The sequence below is a fragment of the Bidens hawaiensis genome, unplaced genomic scaffold (assembly GCF_021521415.1).
Source record: "Bidens hawaiensis isolate Kalapana, Puna unplaced genomic scaffold, B.hawaiensis_p1.1 tig00016205_1, whole genome shotgun sequence".
Taxonomy (NCBI): domain Eukaryota; kingdom Viridiplantae; phylum Streptophyta; class Magnoliopsida; order Asterales; family Asteraceae; genus Bidens; species Bidens hawaiensis.
Genome location: NW_027492478.1, coordinates 175419 through 201894, shown reverse-complemented (window position 1 = coordinate 201894; position 26476 = coordinate 175419). Strand labels below are relative to the sequence as shown.

Genomic DNA, 26476 nt, shown 5'->3' with positions numbered 1-26476 from the left:
TACAATCTCTCGCCCAAATCTTTACTTCCCTTCTTCTGAAGTCAAGTGTCTCGTGTGAGATGTGATGTTGGTTTTGACATGGCCTGGATGTACACAATTAACAAAAATAATTTGAAACTTTCTTGCCAAAAGTCTTACCGCAACTTTTGATACCGAATAAGCAACGAGCAGTAAAGGCCAAACGTTCTTTTTACAACTTGTTGGCCTTGAAGTCCCTAAAAAATAATCGAATGATCACATTGATTTTTTCTTCAGTAAGATTATCGATATCTAAGAACTCAACTTTCACCATATATAATTGTTGATCCACGATAAAAGTAAAAGAGGATACGGTGGAAAATAATTTTCAATGTTGTTTCTAAGGTATATAAAAGTTCGCTTAATTTTCTTAACAAGTTCGAAAGCTTAGGTGAGCTACACAATATGAAGGCATGTTAATGACTCTTGGTGAATTCGAGAGTTGAAGAAGGGGAAGAAATGCTTCTATTACAAAGCTATCTATCTGATACTCAGGAGATAATCTATATGCCAACTAGCTTTTATCCCTTATATTACGGGGGTTGTTTAAATTTTTCGCTTCCAATATTTTTATATTTTTGTGGATCTTAATTTTATTTATTGTAAATAAATTAATAATATACTTAAGGTTTGATGACGAAAGGGTTTCACAAATAAATGAGATGCTATAACTCGTTTAAAAGTCATATGGGTTTGATGAGACTATAAGATTATTATTTTTTACTATAAAGTTGTTTCTTAAATATAAATGATTTTTTTTAAATCGAATATTAATTTTTAGTTTATCCCTGTTTTATAGGATTTAAAATCAAATATTTGGTAAGATTAATTTTTAATTTAATGATATGTTATAACCCATTTAAGAACTATCTGTTTTTGGTTAGATCCATACCCGTGAATTCGGACTAAATGCATAAGAAGCCTCCATTTACAACTAAAACAATCTGATGGCTTGAAAGGAAGTGTAGAGCAACTAGAAAGCTTTTAAAGGTTTCAATTATATATATTTAAGGTAGAAATATTTTATTGGATATATGATTCTTCTATCTGAATAAAGTAGAAATTTTGAACTTTGAATAAAAAACGCAAATAAGAGTTTAAATTTAAATAAATTGTGTTTTTTTTTTGAATTCTTCTACTTTAATAAAATAGAAAGTTAGAAGTTTTAATAAAAAAACACAAATAGGAATCGAAATTTAAATAAATTGTGTTTTCTTGAATTTTTCTATTTGAAGAAAATAGAAAGTTTGTAATTTGAATAAAAAACACAAATAAGAGTTGAAATTTATATAAATTGTGTTTTTGTTGAATTCTTCTATTTGAATAAAATGTTTGTAATTTGAATAAAAACACAAATAAGAGTTGATATTTAAACAAATTATGTTTTTGTTGAATTCTCTTCTCTTTGAGGAATATAATTGAAAGTTAGAAATTTGAATAAAAAACACAAATAAAAGTCAAAATTTAATAAATTGAGTTTATGTTGAATTCTTCTATTTGAATAAATTGTGTTTTTGTTAAAATTTGAATTCTTCTTATTTGAATAAAATAGAAAGTTTGTAATTTGAATAAAAAACACAAACAAGAGTTTAAATTTTAATAATTTGTGTTTTTGTTAAATTCTTCTATTTAAATAAAAAAGAAAGTTGTAATTTGAATAAAAACATAATAAGAGTTGAAATATGAATAAAATGAATTTTGTATTTCTGTTGATACCTATATAATCATAAGAAACAAATAAGTTAAATTTCTTATATTCTTTTAATTATTAGATTACTAGTTTTTTACCAACCAAATTACAGTGGTTTGAACGTATACATCATTCAAGGGCCTAATTGACTGAAGATGTTTACATTACATGAAACTTACAAATTTTAATGCACAATTTTATCTTTCGTGTGATGTTTGCATAGCTCTTTTCCTCTTCAAATTTTACATCTATGAAACCCTCATTATTCGTAACAACAACGGCCAACGGGTTCAAATGTTCAACGTCATCTCAATGCAAAATTAAACAAAAACAGTTGAAACTGAACTCTTCGAAAGTGTAAAGCTTGTTAGATCTAGTATGTACCATTGATTCCGCTTGAACCCAATCTCTGGCTATCCAAAGAGTTTCGAGTGAGCTGCAAGCTTTCTAAACACCCCTACTTTTCTTTTTTGATCAATAACCTACATAACATCATAATCTTTTGAATATAAAACGTTTATAAATTTTATAATTTAAAAAAAATCACTTTGTAATCCATACTTAACTTTATTTTATGGGTGTCCGGCCGAAAACCATTTCACCACAAGTCTTGAGCATTTACTTTGCAAGAGCGATGTTTAACCTCTTATTTTATCGAACAAAGAACTTTTTTAAAACCCGGCTTTGCATCCTCTTACTTTCATCGTCTATAATATATATATTTTCCCAATCTCAGCAAACTAAACTCGAATTTCTTCAAACACTTTGTTCAAATTATCCTTCTGTGACCTCTAAATACAATATTACCTCACATTTTCAACATGAAAACGTTCATACTCACCATTAAACTACTATTCGTCATCTTGTAACCTTTTATAATCGAAACCACCAAACTCAGTCTCAATGACTATTAGTGTAATGGTGACGACATGTTTAGAAAACACAGTATTTACGAGCACAATCACCGCACACTCTTCGTCATTCCCTTATCCGACAAAGGGTGTGCTTTATAATTCATGTGCGGGTGAAGGTAATGACACTGTGAACTCAATAGCCATGTGTAGAGGGGACATCCTCGAAGAAGTGTGCTATAATTATTAAAATTCCTCGATTTTTATGGCACATGAGTATTATCCGTACAGTAAAGAAGTTGTTTATTATGACGAATAATATTACATACATCATAATAAATATCAGCTTCTTTATTGTACGGACAATGCTCCTATGCTTAAAAAATCAATGTATTTAAATAAATATAGCACGTTTCTTTGTGGATGTCACCTCGACAAATGGCTATATTGAGCTCACAACGTTATTACCTTACTCGCGAAGGAATTATAAAACCCATAGCCCATATCGGTTAAATGAGTGACGGCAAGTGTGTGATTTAGATTATGTTCATAGGAACTGCATTTTGTAAACATGTCATTATTGTTACACCGATAGTCAGTCACCAAGATTGAGTTTAGTGGCTTCAAATATAAGAGGTGACATGACAACAAAGAGTAGTTTAACAGCGAGTAAAAACATTTTAACGTTAAAAATGTCTAGTAACATTGCATTTAAAGGACATGGAAATCGAGTAACACCACCCAAAAAGTGTGTGAAGAAATTTGAGATTATTAGTTTGCAAGATTAGGATGAAAATATGTATATTAAAGATGACAAAAATAAGGGAAAATAGTATGATTAGGATCATCTACTCAACCACCACCGTTGCCTGTAAAAAAAATATCATATCTTAATCTTAATTTGTAAATAGATTATTTTCACATTTAAATCTTAATTTTTATACATACTTATCTAACAATAATCTAATTTAATTTCTTTTGTAATTGGTAATTAATACCAATAATAAAAAGATAACCAAACTGAAGATTTCATTCTTACATAAAAAAATAATAACTAAATATAATAACAACAAAACATACACATAGGGTCTTCAAAAGTTGGATATTCGAACTTCGGATATCCGGACTTTTCGAGGGGATTTCATTATTCGAATCCGAATTTCCGGATATCAAAAGTTTGGATGTTCGGACAGTGAACCGAATATCCGAAAATCTGAAAGAATAACTATAAAAATTTTAAAAGAACTACTTCTAAAACTATTCCGGATATCCGAAAAATTATACAAAATATCCAAAAAACTATCTATTTTAGGTATCCGAAAATTATTTAAAAAATATCCGAAAATTATCCGAAATTTATAAATAATATTTATTATTTAATAATTAAAAAATATTTTGAATGGTTTGGATATCCGAAAATTCAGATATAAGAATTTACGGATATTTTGGATTCGGTTTTTTTGAACACCCTATACGCCGCATTAAAATTATATATTTAAAAATAAGAATCGTTTATATATTTTTCAGTTATTATTAAAAGTTGGAAAGGATAATCCTTTAATTTAATATTAAATATTAGATTTGAATTCGTTACAAACTTATAGTTGTATTCTATTTGTAACTATAATTAGAGCTACAACCATGAATACTTAGTCATGTTGGCCGGAAAACTAATCAAAATTAAACAAACTTACTCGTAAGGCTAAAAAAACTCTTTGATACACAGATAGAAGTTGGAGTGCTGATTAGCCCTTGTCGAAACCTTTCTCTCTCTATAAGGTGGCTTGTTTCTTTTGAGTGTGAATGAAATGAGGTATCAATAATGATGAATTTATAGTAAGTTCATGATTGGTTATTTGGTTATTAAAAAAAAGGACCTACAGACAGCACAGAGGTAATGATCAACTTATATAATTAGCTAGTTTCTTTTGAGTGTGAAATTGGGTTTCAATAATGTTGATAAGATTATACATCTAAGACCATGTGTAGTCATAAAGCTCCACTACCAGGGGTTATGCGTCACGTGGCGCCCAGTCAGAGTTATGGTTTTGTACAAAAACAGGCTGTAGTCATAACTCTCCACTACCAGGGGTTATGCGTCACGTGGCGCCCAGTCAGAGTTATGGTTTTGTACAAAAACAGGCTGTAGTCATAACTCTCCACTACCAGGGGTTATGCGCCACGTGGCGCCCAGTCATTATTAATTTTATTTGTTTTTTTAAATACTAAATCATTTAAATAAATTAACATAAAATTAAAAATTACATTAAACTTCCAAATAAAAAATACATTAAACTAAATTAAAAATAATACATCAAATTAAAATAAAAAAACATAAATAATACTAATAAAACTAAAACTCATTTATATTTTTCTAAAATTTTCGCTCGTCGATTGGCTACCCGAACCCGCAAAAATGTTTGTCATCGGGTTGGGTCTCCGGGGCGGGTTGGGAACCCGAACCCGCAAAAATGTTTGTCATTGGGTTTTGGAAACCGAGCACCGCATTTGGCATAGAGCTTTGTAGAAGTGCAATGTACGCGGCCATTTGTGGGTCATACATTTGAGGGAAGGGTACGGTTGGCGTCGGGGCGGTAGATTGGTTCGGTTGTGGATTTTGGTTGCCTTGACGGGCATATTGGCCGAACCTGAGAATATTTTGGTTGTTGTTTGGAAACATTTTGGTAGAAATATTTGTGTAAAAGATATAAATTGGTATAGAAGTGGAAGGAGTGTGTTAAAAAAATGAGTTTGGTTTGTTTATATAGTATAAATATAATTAATATATTTTTTTTTTAAATTTCCAACGGCTCCAACCCACCCCAACGGCTATTTTTTTTATATGTGTGTCACCATGCGCGTTTTGTATAAAACGCAGCCCAAAATCAAGTTCACATAACGCAGGGGGGGGCGGTGTACTCCCGCGTTTTCAACATAACGTGGCCAACAACGTGACCACTACACCCGGTCTAACGATCCACAAATCGACAGCGTAATAGTTAGTACTTAGTACAGCATCTAATCGTTTAAAAAAATTTAACTTTCTTGTGAAACGTAGTGTCAAACTTCATTTTCATAAAATTATTGTCACTTAATAATTTGATTTTGATTTCTCCAACTTAATGCCTGTGTCGGATTTTTTTTTCAACTTTTCTCCGTTTTCTTTAATTTTATGGGTCGGTCCGGATTTTATTGTGTATTTAACCTTAGATGTTTTTTTACGGGGTGTGGTTGATCCTTAGGCGTTATCCGTCCTGAGAACTAACAAATTATATAAACTATTTTTTTAACGACAATTAGAGCTATAACAATAAAAACATGTATATGAAAATATTTGAACTCAATAATTGTAAGATTGGATTATGTATTAAAAATCATAAATAGTTTTCTTATTATTATTATTATTTTACTTTTAGATTGGCTCAACAAGTTATAGTCGATTAGTTGGATTATGGATAAAATAAATTATTGGCACCCAACAAGTATAAGGTTTTACTAAATCCAATATATCTTTATCTTTATCAGATTTCATATACTGAAATAAATACATATTAAAAATTTAGCCCCGCAAAAAAATGGCCTTGGCCGGGGGCCGGCATTCAGTCCATCTCTGATTTCACTTTTTGCATGAACCATCTCCTATACACAAATATATTCAAATTTAACGTGTTAGATGAATTTGTGAAAAAAACAAAAGGTATGTTAATTTGTATGTAAATTGTAAAATAACGTTAAGAGACTTTTACATGAAAAGCATAAAGCATGTTTTTATGTGAAAAAATTGTTGAGCGATTTTTAGGAGTAAAAAAAAATAAAAACAATGTAAGAGAACAGACATTAGGCATCGGCCTTGTTTGTGCTTTCAAGTGGGCTTGGACTCATTATCCATGGGCTATGCCCATTAATATTTAGCTGGTCCAATGTTATTGTTTGAGAGACTAAAATAAGATCTCTTTCATTATTTTCACAAATTCATATTTTCATGTGTAGTTTGTGTTGTAGTTTGAAATGCTAAATTGAGGCAATGCGCAGTAGTGTTGATTTTATATATTAGAGGCTTTAAGAAATGATGAGGTAAAAGGATTAAAATTTATTTTGTAATAATCGAATTGCTATTTATTTTAACAACAAAAGCGTTAGGATTCCGTTAGTCGCGAACCGTTAGGAACAAATACTTGGGACTGATAGCGACCAAAAAACGATTAATAAAAACCAATATACCTTTTTATAAATTAAAATTTTTCTTTTATGTTTATATAATAATCATTAAAAAAGTTAAAATCCCATAATACTAATATAAACATTACATAATGTAGTTTGAAAACATTTAACATCATGCATGGTGTCCAAGTGTTTGACGCGGTGGAAATTAACCTGCTTAGCCCATGCAGACTGCCACGTCATGGGTGTTCATATAACTCCATTTAACCGAGTCTGTATCATGCAGTGTGCCTAGAATCTTACTTTTAGTGTCCATTTAAATTAAAATCTAAAATTAATGGATAGCAAAGGTTTTATAAAGCACTCTATTTTTTAATACAACCTACTAAAAAAGTATTTAATAGAACCTTTATTTTATAAAACAGTTGTCTTAGACTTAAATCATTTAACGCAACCATTTTGTTACATAATATAAATGTTTCTTTCAAATACAAACATTTTCAATATGTAACCCATCCGAAAAGAGTTGCATTGGGTAAAAGAAAACGTTTCATTAAATCTAATACAATTTTTTTTTTAAAAAGGTTGTGTTATGTCAATTTTTAGCGGTGACTCGTTTTTCAATATGTAAAAAATATAATAAAAGAAATTCATGTATTTAGAAAATTTAAATTATTAGATATTACATTACATGTTATTAGAGAAAAACAGATTAAATGCTAAATGAAAAGACATACATGCAACCACTACTTAGTGAGAAATAAGAAATATAATAATTATGGATTTTCTAATCTTGTTTTTATTTTTAATATCAACATAGCTCAACAATCATGGGCATGAACTTGCATAACAAAAAGATCATCTTTATTAATTAACACATAATCAAGTAACATAACATCATAATATTGTTGATCAAAATGATGCTATTTCCATTCGACTAAAGTAGACACCAGAAGGACCATCGTCGGGTAACAAGGCAACCATTACAGGCGCTTTGGCGCCTTCTTCAGGAGTAAAGTGTCCGGTATTATTGGTAATGTCGGTTATAACATATCCAGGATGCACACAGTTCACAAGAATATTCTGAAACTTCCGAGCCAAAAGCCTTGTGTAAGCATTAACCGTTGCTTTTGAAATCTTATAAGCCGCACACGTCAAAGGCCAACCGTTACATTTTCATTGCAATTACAATTGCAATGAAAATGATCCAACTAATGACCAATCTGTTCTTCATCTTCCTTGCTTGTTCTTTATAACTCTCTAAACTTTGTTCAACCATGTTTTTCGACTTCAATAAGCCCGGGATAATCTCCAATGCCCGTTCACACATTGGTGGGTCACGCCATCCAAGAAAGGGGCAATCCGATGTCTGGAAAAGAGGAGAAACATGAAGTATAAACAATTGACTGGAACTTAAATCGAATCACACACTTACCATGTCCGGACAAGAGAAAAACCGACGACCTGGATTTCTATCAGTCCATGAAGTTCGAACAACTGCTACCTTGCCACAAACACAGTAAGCCATCATCAATTGAGCCCTGGTATTTGAATTTCGCATCGAGCCCTAATTGATTGAAGCCCTAATTGAGTCGCGTCGGACACGAGCCCTAATTGAAGCCCTGATTGAAGCCCTAATTGAGTCGCGTCGCCGGGGAATTGAATCGATTGAAGGTGGGGTTGGGTTAAAAAGAGGGGGAAGAGTGATACAGAGGGCTTAGTTGCAGAGATATATGAAAGGACAAAAGTACCCTCACATGCGCCTCACGTGATGGGATTTAACTGACTTTTTCTAACCCAGTTAGCGTAAAGGACAAAACTTGTAGGAAAAAAAAGTTTAAAGTACACCGCCTGCAAGGAAACTTAGAAAAGGACACGAACCGAAATTCGTCTTATTTTAAAGGACAAAATTTGTAATTCTGTCAATATTTTATGTTAATTGTACGTTATAAATAATTAATTTTAACATTTTATTATTTAATTTATTAGTTGTTATTTTCTAATTAACTCTTATTAATAATTAAAATTCAACATTTTATACTTGTTATTTTCTGGTACATTTTTTTTATTTAAGAGACTCTTGGCATTGTTGTTTCCATCAACAATTGAATTAATTAGTATAATTAGTCCATTATGATTACAAGAGCTTGTTTCTATATCAATTTGTTTATTGCATACAGATATTCTTTTTTGATACGGATGATTTTGTATCTGAATATAATAATATAAGTCAATAGTTAAATTTGACACGAATTTAAGATTTATATTTTAATTCCTTTTAATTGTTTATTTCATATGGTAGATCAATTAAAAATTTATTACAACCATTTAATTGTGACAATGCTATTGTCTCACTAATTCGCAATTCACTAATTGTACTTCTAAATTTGTTTAGGGGACAACAACATGATGCATCTATATGCATATTAATGATACGTAGGGTACAATTACTTATACACCCGATTGTCGTTTTATACTGACTTAAACTCATATTTCTATTAGATAGTTATCTACAACCTTCAAACTTGTTTCTTATAGAAAATTTTAAAGTGAAAAAGAAATAAATAAATGCTCGAAGATCACTCGATATTCGATCAAAAATTGCTCGATTCGATTTTGGCTCGTTTCGATTTTCGTTCGGTTCAAATTTCAGCCGTTCGGTTCGGTTGTAAACGAGCCAAGCAACGAGCAAGCCTTCGCTCAGTTCGGCTCGACAGTGAACATCCCTACACCTGAGTATTCCTCTGATTCGTTGAATTATTATTCAAACATCATCATTACATATTTATCGCACCTATGACCTTGTAAATGTTAACATAAAGTTTCTACGCGGCTTCATATATGACTTGGTAAATTTACCCATGGTTTCTGCGCGCCTTCATATTTATATCACCCATCTATACCAGAATATTTGGTATAGATTGAAGACAAATCTCACACCAATGCATTGCAAGTTAACAAGTAGTTATAAAAGAAGCGCTTTAGATAAGTGATTCATACCATACACTACACGCACGAGAAATGTAACGAAGCTAGATTAGCATCTATATTTTTGACGAACATATATGTTAAAAGTTTCACAAGTGAATCAACCTTCAAACACACACTTGTAAACCGCAAACTCAACAAGGAACACCAGATTTGCATAAAACTCTTACGCGACTCTTTTTCTTATTTTACAAAACACAAAAATTAAAAAAAAACAATACTCTTTTATTACTTTTATTTTAGTTATTAGCAAACTCATCCAACTCTCCATATTAAAATGTGGAGTCTTGCACCGTCCAAAAGTATCGACCCGAGGGCCCGCCATATGGCATCAAAGCCAGTCTCACGGGCCCTCTCGCACCTTCTTCGACAGCAGAAGTTCCTTTGAAAAACGTCATATCCGTCGCAACAAAACCAGGACTAACCGCGTTTGCACACAATGACGGAAATTTCTTGGCCAAGATCCTCGTGTACGCGTTAAGAGCCGCTTTCGACATGATATACCCCGAAACGTTACTAGTCCATCCTTTCTTTTCCATCAATTCTTCATCTTTAAGATCTTTTAAATACTCCTCCACAACTTCATCCACAACCTCTTCACTTAATCCATCAACATCACTTAGAATCTTCCTCGCATTTTCGTCTTGAACATTCTACAACGACGAAAACATAAACTTAAAATTTCGAAATAACTATACTCACATATATGGAGTCTTACCTCTAGAGTTGTAAACGAGCCAGCCTGAGCTTGACCAGGCTCAAGCTCGGCTCGTTTCGAGCTCTTTTTTTTTAAAACTTAGCTCGTGAGTTGTTTTTTTTTCAAAATCAGGCCCCGCTTGTTTATGTTTATTAATAAAATATATGTTTTTAATTATTTTTATATATTTTGAGACAAAACCTTAAACGAGCCTAAGCTCGGTTCAAGCTCGTGTAGTACCTTAAACGAGCCAAAGAACTGTAAAGCTTATACATAGAATTCCAAAATAGGTAAAACTAGGGTTGCAAACGAGCCGAGCTGCTCGCGAGCTACTCGAGATCGGCTAGAGAAAAAGCTCGATCGAGTCGAGCTTAAACAAGCCTGAGCCCGAGCTCGAGCCTAAAATAAAGCTCGTTTAATAAACGAGCCATAACATATATTATTTTATATATAAAGTTATAATGAAAATAAATACACAAATATAATTATAAATATAAAAATAATTAATTAAAAAATATTATACGAGCCGATCTCGAGCTTGAAAAACTACGAAACGAGTTGAGCTCGAGCTTTATAAATAAAGATCAAAACGAGGCGAGCTCGAGCTTTATATATAAAGATCAAAACGAGCCGAGCTCGAGCTCGAGCTCCATATAAGTTAAACGAGCCGAGCTCGAGCCTGGTCGAGTTCGGGCTCAGCTCGGCTCGTTTGCACCCCTACAGTGAAACTAAAAAAATGCACATGGGCTCGAGTTCAGGCTCGATAACCAAACAAGCTTTATTTGAGGCTCAGGCTCAGAAAAACTCGACTTGTTTTGAGCTTTCTATCGTTCCGAGCTCGAGCAGCTCGACTCGTTTGCACCCCTGCTCACCTCTAGTTGACCCAATTTGGATGAGACGTTGACGATTCTCGGTGAGTTGGATTTAAGAAGAAGTGGCAGCAAAGATTGAGTGACATGTTTGGCTCCATAATAATTGGTTTGTAAGCACTTTTGGGCTCCTTCAAATGTTTGTGTTATTGTTTTGTTCACTTGCTTAGCCTTATCTATTACCTATCAAAAGATTATATAATATAAGCAATCATTTCATAAATAATATTGTTACGACTTGTTTTCTACCTTAAAAGAACAAAACTTACCTCAGATGGAAGATTTAAATTCCAAAATGATTCCACATCAACTATAGTACTAGAGACTCCAGCATTATTCACCTGTTACATTTTACTTCCATATGAGTATATAGTATAACACTATAACTAGCCCACAAATAAAATAATCCAACACAGTAGCTATGGGTGCAAACGAGTCCGGATGTTTGCAAGCTCGAATTGATAAAAACATTTGAAATGAGCCAAGCTTTATCGAGCCCGAGCAAAAAATATAGCTTGTTTAGTTATCGGGCCCAAGCCAAAAATAAAGCTTGTTTAGTTATCGAGCCCGAGCCAAAAATAAAGCTTGTTTAGTTATCGAGCCCGGGCCAAAAATAAAGCTTGTTTAGTGATCGAGCCTGACCCCAAAAATAAAAAGCTTGTTTAGTTATCGAGCCCGGGCCAAAAATAAAGCTTGTTTAGTTATCGAGCCTGAGTCCAAAATAAAGCTTGTTTAGTTATCGAGACTGAAGCCAAAAATAAAGCTTGTTTAGTTATTGTAAAATGGTAGTCAGAAATCAGATTCAATGATGCAACTAGGGAACTAGAAATAGATTGGAGAATATTGACTTGTTATTTCTCAAGTTGAAACTTCACAAAGCCATGCTATTTATAGACACTAGAGGACTTATCTAGAAGATTTATCTAGAAGTGCAACTTGGCAAGTTGCCAAGTTGCCAACTTGTATCAAAATATCTACTTATTATAATATTTAACAATTATGATATCTAACACTCCCCCTTAAGCTGGAGCATAGATATTGATCATGCCCAGCTTGCCACAAATATAATTGATTTTGCTTCCGGGCAAGGCCTTAGTAAATACATTTGCCAATTAGTCTCCACTCCTGATATGAGGTGTTGTAATCGTTCCATCTTCTAACTTCTCTCGAGTGAAGTGACAATCAATTTCAATATGTTTAGTTCTCTCATGGAAGACTGGGTTGTTGGCGATATGAATAGCTGCCTGATTATCACACCATAGATTCATGGGCTTATTTTGCTTGAACCCAATCTCACTAAGAAGATTTCGAATCCAAACCAATTCACAAGTGGCTTGTGCCATTGCCCTATATTCCGATTCGGCACAGGAACGCGATACTACACTTTGTTTCTTACTTTTCCAAGATACCAAATTTCCTCCCACAAACACACAATAACCTGTAGTGGAGCGCCTGCTTGTAGGATCTCCATTATAATCTGCATCTATAAATCCTTCAATTGTATGATGGCCGTGATTTTGATATAGAATTCCACGACCGGGGGCACCCTTCAGATATTTGAGAATATGACAAACAGCTTCCCAATGCGAGGTTCTTGGAGAAGACATAAATTGACTGACCACACTCACTGAGAAAGCAATATCAGGTCTGGTGATGGTTAGATAGTTCAGCTTACCAATAATTCTTCTATATTTATCCGGATCTTCAAGAAGGTCACCTTCGTGTGCTTTCAACTTATTGTTTGGTATCATTGGTGCATCACAACTCTTTGCTCCAATCATGCCAGAATCTTTCAGTACATCCAAACAATATTTCCGCTGATTCAATCAGATCCCCTTTTTGCTATAGGAAACTTCAATACCCAGGAAATATTTTAATCTCCCCAAGTCTTTAGTCTGGAAACGAGTTCCAAGAAAACTCTTCAGCTTCTTAATACCGCTTTCATCGCTTCCAGTGATTACTATATCGTCTACGTACACAACTAGCACAATGCATCCCAAATTTGATGAAGCAAAGAAGACCGAATGATCATACGAACTTCTTCTTAATCCGAACTCAGTGACAACAACACTAAATTTTCCAAACCACGCACGAGGAGATTGCTTGAGACCATACAAAGATTTCTTTAACTTACACACCTTACTTGACTCCCCCTGAGCAACAAACCCAGGTGGTTGCTCAATATACACTTCTTCTTTCAAGTCCCGGTGTAAAAAGGCATTCTTGATATCAAGTTGATACAATCCCCAACCATATGTTGCTGCTAAAGAAATAAACAGACGGATAGATGATAACTTGGCAACAGGAGAAAAGGTCTCGGAATAATCCATGCCATATGTCTGAGCATAACCCTTTGCAACTAAACGAGCTTTCAGCCGTGCAAGAGAGCCATCTGGATTAACTTTCACAGTGAATACCCATTTACAACCTATTGCTTTCTTGTTGGCAGGTAAGTCTACTAGTGTCCAGGTGTCATTCTGTTCAAGGGCCTGCATTTCTTCTAGCATGGCATTACGCCATCCAGAGTGATTTAGGGCTTCCCCAATGGTTTTTGGGATAGAAATTGAATCAATGGTAGCAACAAATGATCGAGAGTTTGCAGATAATTTTTCATAAGAAACAACAGAAGCAATAGGATAGGTACATGCACGCTTACCTTTCCTGAGTGCAATGGGTAGGTCATTATCAAGAGGTTCATTTTCCGGGGCTGTAATTGGAGCTGAAGGTTCAGGGACTGGATCTGTCAACAGATCGGATGGTTCAGGAACAAGAACCGGTCTGGGTCGTCTATGATATACTCGAAACTCAGGAGGTTGATCAATGCCTGGAGTTTGGTGAACAGTTTCTTCTGATTGTTCAGAGGAAACGGATTGGTCAGATTCTGATTGATCAGGATTAGCAGTGGGCTGTGAGATTGGTGGGGTTATAGTTAACGGGTAGAACAAAAATTCATCATTTTCTTTGAATGGACGAGTACAAGAAATGGGAAAGAATGGAATTTCTTCATGGAAGGTGACATTTCGGGACACAAAGTACCTTTGAAGAGTAGGAGAAAAACATCGATACCCTTTTTGTAGACGACAATAACCAAGGAAGACACACTTAATGGACCTAGGATCGAGTTTAGTCAGGTTGGGATGAGTCTCATGAACAAAACACGTGCTTCCAAATATCTTTGGAGGGATTGGATATAAAGGTTTTTCTGGAAACAAAACAGAATATGGTATGTCATCGTCGAGGACAATCGAAGGCATTCGATTTATAAGAAAACAAGCTGTAGAGACTGCATCAGCCCAAAATGTTTTGGGAACATTCATTTGAAATAGGAGTGCCCCTGTTACTTCAAGGAGGTGCCTATTTTTCCGTTCGGCAACCCCATTTTGATATGGTGTTTCGACACACGATGTTTCGTGAAGTAAACCGTTTTGTGAAAAAAAGGATCGGAAAGATTCTGACATGTATTCTTTTGCGTTGTCACTTCTCAGTGTTTGAATGGAAACTTTAAACTGTGTTTTTATTTCATTATAAAATGAACAAAAATGTGAGAATACTTCGGAACGATTTTTCATTAAGTAAAGCCAAGTTACACGAGAGTAGTCGTCCACAAATGTAACAAAATATTTAAAACCAAGCTTGGACGTAACCGAACATGGATCCCAGACATCAGAATGAACTAATTCAAAAAGGGACGTGGCCCGCTTATTGACTCTAGGACTTAGGTAAACACGTTGGTGTTTAGCAAACTGACACGACTCACACTGCAGGGATGATACGTGAGAAAACTCGGGACATAATTTACTTAGAGTTTGGAGAGATGGATGACCTAATCGACAATGTGCTTCAAATGGTGATGAACTTGGACAAACTAGAGAATAAGGTGTCTGAGTTTCAAATATATATAGGCCATTAGATTCCCGTCCTTTACCAATACTCGTAGACAGATCCTGGTAAACACAAAAATCAGGATAGAATGAGACACAATAGTTTAAACCACGAGTTATTTTACTAACGGATAGTAAATTAAATGGAAAGTTTGGTAAATTCAAAACTGAGGATAAATGGATCGAAGGAGTAATTCTGGCATTGCCAGATCCCAGTACTTTTGGAGTCGATCCATCAGCAATAGTAACATAAGATGAAGGTGCTTTATTTGTTAGATTAGAAAGAAGCTGAGGATTACCGGTCATATGTTCTGAAGCTCCAGAGTCAATAACCCACTTTGAAACAGAAGACACAAGACACTTTGCAGACTTACCTGTCTTAGCAAAAGTAGCAGTAGGAGCTGTAACTGGGTGAAGATATTCTTCTGATAAGTTAGCACCTCTTGGTTATAACAAATTTACTTATTCAGACACAGCACTAAGATGAGCAGAAGATCCTTTTGAATACCGGGCTCCTGGTTTCTTACAATTATACTTGGTGTGCCCAAGCTCGTGACAATAGTAACATTCCACGTCACTAGGCTCAGAAACACATTGATGTTGAGCAGCTCGACTACTGAAGGTACTACGTGAGCCACCTCGATGATTACCTCTTGACCCTCCTCGAAAACCACCTTGGATTCCTTCTCTAAATCCACCACGGCTAACTAATGCACTATTAGGGATGGTTGCTGTATGAGACGGAACATTCTCATGCCGAAGAACACGAGCGAACGTCTCCTGAAGAGAGGGGATGGTAGATTCATTCAACAGCTGGGATCGAATATGATCAAACTCTGGTCGAAGACCTGCCAGGAAACTCATCACTGCTATCTGTTCTCGTTGAGTTTGCATGACTCGAACATTTGCACTCAGAGGTAGAAGGGAGTGTAGCTCTGCATACGTCTTTTTGAATTCCATTACATACGCAGTGAGTGAGCGCTCATGTTGCTCCCCCCGATGGAAAGACTTGCAGATACTATAAATTTTGGATATGTTGCTCTGTCCAGAGTATAGAAACTCCAAATAATCCATTAGTTCTTTCACATATTCACAGTGTTTAATAAGTGAAAGAATAGATGTATCAATGGAGTTTCTAATTTGTAGGAACAATCGAGCATCGTTTTGTAGCCATTGCTCTTTCGTTTCATCTGTGGGAGGATCAGAGGTAAGGTGTGAGGCCTTCCCGATGCTTCGAAGATACAGACGCACAGTTTTGCTCCATTCATAAAAGTTGGAGCCATCAAGCTTGTTATCTGTGATTCGGGTTGATACTGGTTGCACATCAAGATTGTTTGTAGTTGGAATAGGATCAGAAGTTTTGTTTTCACTCTTGTTAGTCATCCTTTACTCTAAAATTTAACCAAGAGAAAAAGAAAGAGTAATGTAATAATATCAAAGTCTAGAATCTGGAGACTTGACCAAGAGGAACGTTAGATTCTTGACCAGAAATCTGGAAATCAGATCAGTTTTTTTTTTAATCTTAATTTTCTGGAAAGTAAGAAATATGGCAAATGTGGTGGTACGGTGGTGAAAGGGCGGAAGTTTGGTGGTGATACGACAATGGAAAGGGTAGCGAGTGGTAATTGGAGGGTGGTGGTGAGATGAAAGTAGGTTACTCTATGGCTGGTTCCAAGAAGACACGAGGATGTATAGCTTTTGAGCTGATGAAAACAGGCTATTCTTGCTGATGTACAATTTTAAGCTGGATGTGTAACTCTCAAGAGCAGGAACGAGGCTCTGATACCATGTAAAATGGTAGTCAGAAATCAGATTCAATGATGCAATTAGGGAACCAGAAATAGATTGGAGAATATTGACTTGTTATTTCTCAAGTTGAAACTTCACAAAGCCATGCTATTTATAGACACTAGAGGACTTATCTAGAAAATTTATCTAGAAGTGCAACTTGGCAAGTTGCCAAGTTTCCAACTTGTATCAAAATATATACTTATTATAATATTTAACAATTATGATATCTAACAGTTATCAAGCCTGAGCTCGGATCGATAAAAAGCTTTAAACCTCGAGCTTAGCCCAAGCCAAAATAAAGACTGTTCAGTTATTAAGCCTGAGCTCGGATCGATATAAACCTCAAAACGGGCCGAGCCTTATCAAGCACAAGCCAAAAATAAAGCTTGTTTGTTATCAAGCCCGCGCTCGGATCGATAAAAAGCTCTAAACCTCGAGCTAAGCCCGAGCCAAAAATAAAGTTTGTTTGGTTATTGTCCCCCGAGATCGAGCCTTTTGTGGGAAGATCATATATGCTCATTGAGCTTTAATGAGCCTTGTATATTTTAAGTTACAACTCTTTTGGACTTCTATGTGTTAATTTCACACCGCACAACTAAGCTCGAGCCAAGAATAGGCACGTGTAAGCCTGTAAGGTTTTTATTAAAATATAAAAACTAATTAAAAATGTACATAAATTGATTAATAAATAATAAACGAGACAAGCCCAAGCCGAGCTATTGGTGCAAATAAATCTAGCCGCTCATGAGCTACTCGAGCCCGAATCGATAAAAACTTTGAAATGAGCCAAGCCTTATCGAACCAAAACCAAAAATAAAGCTTGTTGAGTTATTGAGCCTGAGCTCGGATCGATATAAAACTCAAATCGGGCAGAGTCTTATCGATCCCGAACCAAAATTAAAGCTAACTGACCTATCAAGCCCGAGCTCGGATTGAGAAAAGGCTCAAAACGAACTGAGCCTTATCAAGCCCAAGCCAAAAATAAAGTTGGTTTGTTATCGAGCCCAAGCTTCAAAATGAAGTTTGTTTAGTTATCATCCCCCGAGCTCAAGACTTGTGTCGAAAGATCATTTAGGCTTGTCGATCTTTAATGAGCTTTGTGTATTTTTAAGTTACAACTCTTTTGGACATCTATATGTTAATTTCACAATGCATTGTTGAGCTCGAGCCGAGATTAGGCTAGTGCAAAGTTTTTTTTTATCAAACTATTAGAAATAATTTAATATGCACATAAATTAATTAATAATAATAAACGAGGCAAGTCAAAGCCAAGCTCGAACTAGAGAAAACTAGGGGTGCAAACGACTCGAGTTGCTCACGAGCTACTTAAGATCGACTCGTGAAAAAGCTCGATTGAGCCAAGCTTAAACGAGCCCAAGCCCAAGCCTGACCCTAACACTGAGCTCGTTTAATAACCATGCTCGAGCCTGAGCTTCACTTATCGAGCTCGAGCCGACTCGTGAGTCTAAATGAGCTTGTAATAGTTCATCTCTTAGCTTTTATATTCTCCTAGCTTGTAATTTATATAATTTTTATACATAATGTAACTAACATATATTATGGTATATATAGAACTATAATTGAAAAAATATATATATAAAAATAATTATAAATATATAAAAATTATAAAATAAATAGTAAACTAGCAGAGCTCGAGCTTCACAAACTACAACGACTTATAGCTCAAGCTAAGTCAAAACAAGTCAGTCTCGAGCTTGAGCTCGGCTCGTTTACACCATGATTTTAACACATAAAGTTCAAAATCATAAAAATTAAAAAATAATGATTACCAATATATCAAGTTTCCTAAACCGAGAATCAATGAAACTTGCCAAGGAAGCAATACTGTTCGGATTCGTGACGTCAAGCTGATGAAAAATGACGTCAGGTAAGCCGGACGAGTGGAGTTTAGCGACGGAGTCAAGGCCTCTGTGTTGGTCTCTAGCGGTCAACACGACGTTGACTTTATGATCAGCCAGTTGCCGGCATATTTCTAAACCAACGCCTTTGTTTCCACCTGTAACAACTGCAATCCTAGACATTTCATGTACGGATGGATTAAAGGAGTTCAAAACTGATTTGAGTTTCAAAGATTCGGAGGATTTAAGGTTTAATGTTGTTGAAGGGGTATGCACCCGCCTTAACATCGAGCGGGGCGGGTCAACCCACAAGATATAGACAAGAGGCTTGAAAACCTATGCGCAAGCGCATGGATGTCATGAAGACACAAAGCCAAAACCTATGCGCAAGCGCATGAAACATCTGCGCGTGGCGCATATCACATATGCACACAACACACACATTTAGTGTGAGAATAAAGAGAAGACCCTGCGCATCCCCGGGATAGGCGCATAAAGGCCGCGCGTAAGCGACAAACAACAAATGAGACAATAGTCTAATCCAAATCAGGATAAGGACAACCATGATTATACTCATCAGACAACCTTCCAGAAGGTATCTTTTAAGGAATAAAGAATGTGCTGATGTTGACAGCTGCCAATGAAGGGTGGACAACTCAGCAAAGCCCATGTGCCACCACGTGATGACACATGGGTCAGGTGAAAGACCTTGGTCAGAGAATAATCAATGAAAAAGCACCATGTGTCCTAAGTACACGTGGCGCGAAGCAACAGGAGGAGGCCAAAAAGGCCCCAATTGGGTCTGAGCCAAATCATTGGAAACCCTAATACTATAAATACCACACCACCTCCACAGTTGGAGGCAGGCAAGAAAATATACTCTAAGTCCTTTACTCATTTTCACATCTTGGTTATCCTCTCCTACAATATCTGATTCTCACACCGGAGGGTTACCCCAAAGAGGACCCCTCTGTCCCTTTCTGAGGGGTAAGCTCACGGTACTTTTCGTTTTGTAGGTGGAAGAACCCGTATCATGGAAAACCATCGGTGATATAGCACACTCGTACCCGAGGAACGTTGATCGTATACAAGTAAGTCGATACACGCTTCTTCATTGGCGCCATCACCTGTTACAACGGCAACAAAACCACTATTTCATCAATTTTCTCTCTGAAAATCTTCACCATGGTTTCCGGTGTTCGAAACAACGATCAAGTTCTGGAGGATAATGAGCTTGAGGATGTTAATGAGGGACATCAGGTTCTGAGGGCGCCGCGTGACACCGCGCGCACCGCCAGTAGCCATCCCTTCAACACAACACCTCATAATCAAACTGAAACTCCCCCAGACGATCTCACGTTCCAAAATCTGACTGGTACAAAACAAAAAGGACCAATGGGCCCGGAAGTTGAAACCAATGACCCTAAAGAATGGTTCATAAACGAACAACGGCGTTTAATGGACAAATACAATGAGTTGGTAAAACACAAAAAGTTAGCCGATTTAACACAAAGGCTCGCATTTGATAAACAAACCATTCAGGGAACAACAAAAAAGACGCGCGCGCTGGAAGACGGTCATTCTGTTCACACCGAACAAGCTGATATTAGTGATGAGGAAGAGGTGCACAGCATGAAGAAGACGCGAGATACTCATGCAGGAGGATCACAGCTTCGCGCACACATGCACACAGCACCTGGAGCCAAAGCTGATATGGATTTATACACACCATACAACCCACAAGCGAAAGGGCAAGTGGACGTAACCACACCATATAGGCCAGCCATCTTGGTAAAACATTCAAAATTCGCTGAGCGCATTGCGAAGGCTCCCATCCAACACAAAACCAAGATGCCAAGTGGTTTAGGCAAGTACGATGGTACAACAGATCCAGATGATTTCTTACAAGGTTTTTATAACACTGGAAACTTAGAAAGCTGGACGATGCCAACATGGTGTCACATGTTTGCTCGCTGCCTCACGGGTGCAACGCGTGTCTGGTTCGAAAGCTTGCCGACAGGACAAATCGATCGGTTCGAAGAGCTATTGGAAAAGTTCCAGGCTCACTTTGTACAGCAGCGCAGACACACGCGCGACCCCGATGACATCATGCACTGCGTACGCAGGAATGATGAAACCATTGAAGACTACATAACTCGTTTCAATCAGGAATCTCTTGCAATTGGAGGCATCACTGAACAACTCTTGCGCGTGGCCTTTATACAAGGTGCGCGCAGTGATCAACTCCGCAGAGCTCTCGTGAGCAGAGAAGGCATGCCAACCACTTGGGCTAAGCTTATGGAAGCATCGCGAGTCTTCGCACGAAATGAAAAACAAATTGCCCAAGACAGAGCAAGAGATAAAGGGCATCAAACAGGAGCACCACGCAACAATGAAAGGAGGGGCAAACAAAACTCCGTATGGTCCAGGTTGCAACAAACCAATTATTCTCCGGCAGAAAAGCAAGTGCAACAAAGTTCACCCCAACCCCAAAAAGACATTCTTAATCGCGGAGAAGATGACAAGAAGGAAGGCGGCAGAGAGCCTAACAGACCTCTACCAAGAATATGGACTCCCCTCACCAAAACGCCTTCGCAAGTGTTAAGCACAGAGAATGTCCAGTTTAAAAACCCCAGGCTATTACTCCATAAGGGACCACCGAACAGTGGCAAATATTGTGAGTTTCACAAATCCACAGGGCACAACACCGATGCATGCCATCATTTGAAGGATGCGATCGAAAAAGATGTGAAATCAGGCAAGTTGGCTCACTTGGTAAAAAATCCAAGACCAGAGAACGAACAACCAGACGGAGCCTCAGCCAGTAAAAAATTCAAAAGAATCTGTGTAGCTGAAGGAAGAAGGCAAGGGCAAGGATCGAGGAAGAGAAGCGCGCAATTCCAAGGGGATTGGCGCGAGCAACAAGTAATCTTTCCAAGAATCAGAGGAGGCCCGTCTATCAGCAGTCCTCTAGTCATCACTGCACACATCGCTCATTATGAGGTGTCAAGAGTCCTGGTGGACACCGGTAGTGAGTCAGACATCATGTATGAGCAATGTTTCAGGAAGCTGGATCCAGCAGACCAAGCAAGGCTCGAAGTCGTGAGTGCACCAATCTCGGGTGTCTCAAACGAAATTATTCACCCCCTAGGTCAGATACAATTCGAACTAACTATGGGGGATGAGAAGCACAAGCGAGCTGAAATTGTCAACTTCCTGGTCTTGCCCACCACTTCATGCCATAGTATGATCTTGGGTAGAGGAACGATTGCTCAATTCAACGCCATACCGTCACCAGCGCATGGCGCGTTGGGGTTCCCAACACCAACAGGAGTAACATTTGTGTACCGAGATCATTTATGCGCAGTAATAAGTATACCTCGAGAGGGGAGAATGAAGCTTCCAGTGGCAAACAACGCGCCAGAGGAATGGATTCTCAACCCAAAATTCCCAGAACAAACAATCACAATCGGAGCTACGATATCAGATGACACAAGAGCGAGAATGAAAAGATTGCTCACAACGTATATGTCAGTCTTTGCGTGGCAACATTCTGATATCACTGGGGTTCCGCGAGACCTGGCGCAGCACTCTCTCAACACATTCAAGTCCGTGGAGCCAATTGCTCAAAAGAAAAGAGTCATGGGAGACGAGAAGACAAAGGCCATGAATGAGCAAGTAGAAGATCTACTGCGCGCGAATATCATTCGCCCAATACGATATCAAACATGGGTAGCCAATCCTGTGATGGTAAAGAAGAGCAATGGGTCATGGAGAATGTGCATTGATTTCAAGGACCTCAACAAGGCGTGTCCAAAAGATTGTTACCCCTTCCCAAACATTGACATGAAGGTGGACTCTGTGGTGCCGTTTAAGCTCAAATGTTTCCTGGATGCCTATAAGGTCTATCACCAAATTCAAATTGCACCACAGGATGAAGACAAGACTGCTTTCAGAACTGACAAGGGTGTTTTCTGTTACACAAAAATGCCCTTTGGTTTGAAGAATGCAGGAGCCACTTACCAAAGACTCATGGATGCAATTTTCAACGAGCAGATTGGAAAAAACTTAGAAGTCTACGTGGATGATTTGGTGATTAAAAGCAGGGAGGAAAAACAAATGCTCAAAGACATCGAAGAAACCCTTCGGCGCCTAAAGGAAGTAAACATGAAGCTCAACCCGAGCAAATGCACATTCGGCGTGGAAGAAGGGAAATTTCTCGGCGTAATGGTCACCAAGGATGGTTTCAAGGTGAACCCAGAGAAGGTGGAGGCTATCCTCGGCATGCCCTCACCATCCACCATGAAGGAAGTTCAAAATTTGAATGGTAGATTGGTATCAATTAACAGGTTCCTAGCAAACCATGCAAGCAAATCTACCCCATTCATTAACACACTGAGAAATTGCTTAAAGAAAAGCCAATTCAAGTGGACGCCTGAGGCCGAGCAAGCTTTCAGTGAGATAAAAGAATGTCTGATAAATCTGCCTGCGCTCACAGCTCCACTACCTGGTGAAACTTTAACGTTGTACCTGTCAGCAGGAGAGCGCGCCATTGGCGCAGTATTATTGGTGGATCGCAAGGGAATCCAAACACCAATTTATTATGTAAGTCGGGTGCTGACAGATCCTGAAACGCGCTACACCATCATAGAAAAGTTAGTTTTTTCACTAACGCATGCGTCGCGCAAGCTTCACAGATATTTCAATGGTCATCCTATTGAAGTCCTGACTGATTACAACATCCAGCAAGTCTTGCGACGTCCCGCGCTCTCAGGAAGGCTGACAAAATGGGCGCTTAAATTAGGGGAGCACACGATCACCTATAAGCCTCGTCCAGCAATCAAGGGACAAGTCTTAGCTGATTTCATCGCAGAAATCCCTGAAGGAAAAGTCGAAGAGGCTCAGCGCGAAGTAGACCCTCCGCAAGCCAATAATGAAGAAAAGGTTTGGAGATTATTCACTGATGGAGCTTCAAACAACGAAGGGTCCGGCGCAGGCCTCAAACTGGTGGATCCAGAAAATCATGAGTATACTTACGCAATCAGGTTGGATTTCAAGAGCACCAACAATGAAGCTGAGTATGAAGCCCTGCTGGCTGGTTTGCGCATCGCGCACAAGTTCGGAGTTAAAAAGTTAGAGGCTCATGTAGATTCATACCTGGTAGCAGCACAAGTCAATGGCCTTTATGATGCCAAGGAGAACACCATGCCTCTGTATCTAGAGCAGGCGAAGAAATTCACCGAACAATTTGACTTTTTCAGAATCATACACATTCCATGCAGTGAAAATAAGTCTGCCGACGCGCTAAGCAAGATGGCATCAACCAGCTTCGATCATTTTGGCAAAGATGTCAGGGTGGAAGTCATGAGCAACCCGTCAGTGGGAGCGAAGTCTGTTCTTGTAATTCATACAACACCTTCATCATGGATAACTCCAATAATGGAATTCTTGAAGGAGGAAAAGGTACCAGACGATCGCGCACAGGCGAGGAAGATAAGACACAAGTCGCAGAACTACGAAATGCTCGATGGTACGTTATATCGACGCTCTTATCTTGGACCACTCATGAAATGCCTAGACGCTGAGGAAGCAAGCTATGTGATCAGAGAGATACACGAAGGAATCTGTGGAATACATGCTGGCCCGCGCATGGTGGTCGCCAAGGCAATGAACGCAGGTTACTATTGGCCAGGCATGTACTTGGACGCGTTAAAAGAGATCCAAAAATGCAAAGCGTGTCAGAGCTATGCGCCAAATACCATGCGGCCAAAGAACAACTTGATCCCGGTGACCTCTGCATGGCCTTTCCACAAGTGGGCAATCGATATTGTGAGTCCCTTACCACAAGCGCCAGGGCGAGTAAAGTTTTTGGTAGTGGCAGTAGACTATTTCACAAAATGGGTTGAAGCCAAGCCACTAGCAAAAATCACAGCCGAGGCAATGAAGCAATTTATTTGGAGCCACATCGTATGCCGTTTTGGCCTGCCCATGGAAATAGTGAGCGACAATGGCAAACAATTCACTGACAGGAAGATATCCAGTTGGTTCAAGGAATTGCACATCAATCAGGTCTTCACTTCAGTATACCACCCTCAAGGGAATGGCCAAGTGGAGCGCGCGAACCAAAGCTTGCTGAATGGGCTGAAGAAAAGGTTGGAGGGAGAGTCCCATGCATGGGTCGAGGAGTTACCTAATGTCCTGTGGGCGCACAGGACATTAAGCAAAACCAGCAATGGCGAGTCCCCGTTCAGCCTAACCTATGGAACAGAGGCTATGATTCCAGCAGAGATTGGATGCCCATCCTATAGAGTGCTCATGATGAGTAAGACGGATAACGAGCAAGAAAAGAGGTTGGATCTCAATTTACTTGAGGGACGCAGAGAGGCGGCTATCATCAGTGAAGCCAAATACAAGAAAAAGCTAGAAAAATACTACAATCAGCGCGTGAAAGAATGCCACTTCAAGAAGAATGATTTTGTCCTTCGGAACAATGAAGCTAGTCGCGCAATACCGCCGGGAAAGATGTCTCCCAACTGGGAGGGACCTTATCAAGTCTCGGAAGAATTGGGAAAAGACGCATACGCTTTAAAAGATTTAAATGGAAAGAAGATCCCGCGCACATGGAACGCAGCACAACTTAGAAAATGTTTCATGTAAAAGTTGTCAAGTTTGTAATCAAGGCTTTTTAAGCCATTACGAATAATGATACGCTCTACTTTTTCTTAATATGCGTTCTATTACCTTTTGCATACATGTTTCACACTTCCCTTTATTAATTTTGAGCAATATGACAACATTGTATTAACATCAAACTAAAAATAAAACGAAGTAAAGCATACATGCGCGAGCTTCAAGCTCAGACGCGTTAACGAGTTTTAACTCTAAAACGTCAGGGCCTTAGCCCAATAATATGAGCCTTAGCTCAAATTACTCATAGCATCCATCCTACGTATTGCGCAGCTGGACCATAAAAATACCTAAGCACAACTAAGGCAAAGCACATGCCAAAGCATAGTTGTTAAGGTCTCAGGTCGGGGCCGCGCATGGGATTATAATGGATATAGGCAGAGTAACACATACTGACACGTAAAGGCTACAAAACTCATTCATAATTCCCTATAATAAATGCACGATAACGTCGCGCAAAAGAGGAATAATGAAATGCCAATGCACGTGTCAGCATATTCAGAATATCGCAAAATAACTTGAAATATGACAACTGTTAAGGATTAAGTAAAAATAATTTCCTTACAACCTTGTTCAAGTTTCAATGTGTAAGCATACCTTATATTCAACAAGCACACACATGCAATATAAAGAGATGAATTGGGAATGCGCAAGATGCGAGTAAGGGAAAAACAAAATTTCATTCCGAAACATAGAAGTTTACAAATTTACAAATGATGAGATAGAAACTACAAACAAAAAAAAACAAGAAGGGCTTTTCAAGTCTCTATGTTAATATCAGTCTCTTCATCCTCCTCATAATTATTTCCTCCCTCAGCATCTGGCGCAACCCGCTCCTCGTCATCTCCAAACTCACCATAATCAAGCTGTTCGTCTTGAATATAGTCGTCTTCTGTCATGATAACGTCAGGAGTAGGTCCTTTGGCCACGCCAGAGCCGCTGGCAGAGGTAGCGTTGCCCGCGCCATCATCATTGCCACCAGTC

General features: G+C 37.9%; 1 protein-coding gene across 1 annotated transcript; it reads right to left on the bottom strand.

Annotated features, from left to right (window-relative positions):
- Positions 1-9549: 9549 nt before the first annotated feature.
- On the bottom strand, positions 9550-19027 carry LOC143550980 (short-chain dehydrogenase/reductase 1-like). The gene is made up of 4 exons (XM_077041523.1): positions 18737-19027; positions 11544-11615; positions 11278-11457; positions 9550-10361 (listed from the first exon to the last, which is right to left on the bottom strand). Exons 1-4 carry the CDS (start codon positions 18986-18988, stop codon positions 9981-9983), a joined length of 885 nt encoding a protein of 294 aa, XP_076897638.1. The 5' UTR covers positions 18989-19027; the 3' UTR covers positions 9550-9980.
- Between the last annotated feature and the right edge of the window lie 7449 nt (positions 19028-26476).

What these genes read in the sequence shown, in the direction of transcription:
- LOC143550980 (XM_077041523.1), bottom strand. Translation starts at nt 18,988, where the DNA reads ATGTCTAGGATTGCAGTTGTTACAGGTGGAAACAAAGGCGTTGGTTTA. An exon ending in TTAGGAAACTTGATATATTG is followed by an intron (nt 11,616 to 18,736) that starts GTAATCATTATT and finishes AAAATGTAACAG; the next exon opens with GTGAATAATGCTGGAGTCTC. An exon ending in CCAAATTGGGTCAACTAGAG is followed by an intron (nt 10,362 to 11,277) that starts GTGAGCAGGGGT and finishes TCGTCGTTGTAG; the next exon opens with AATGTTCAAGACGAAAATGC.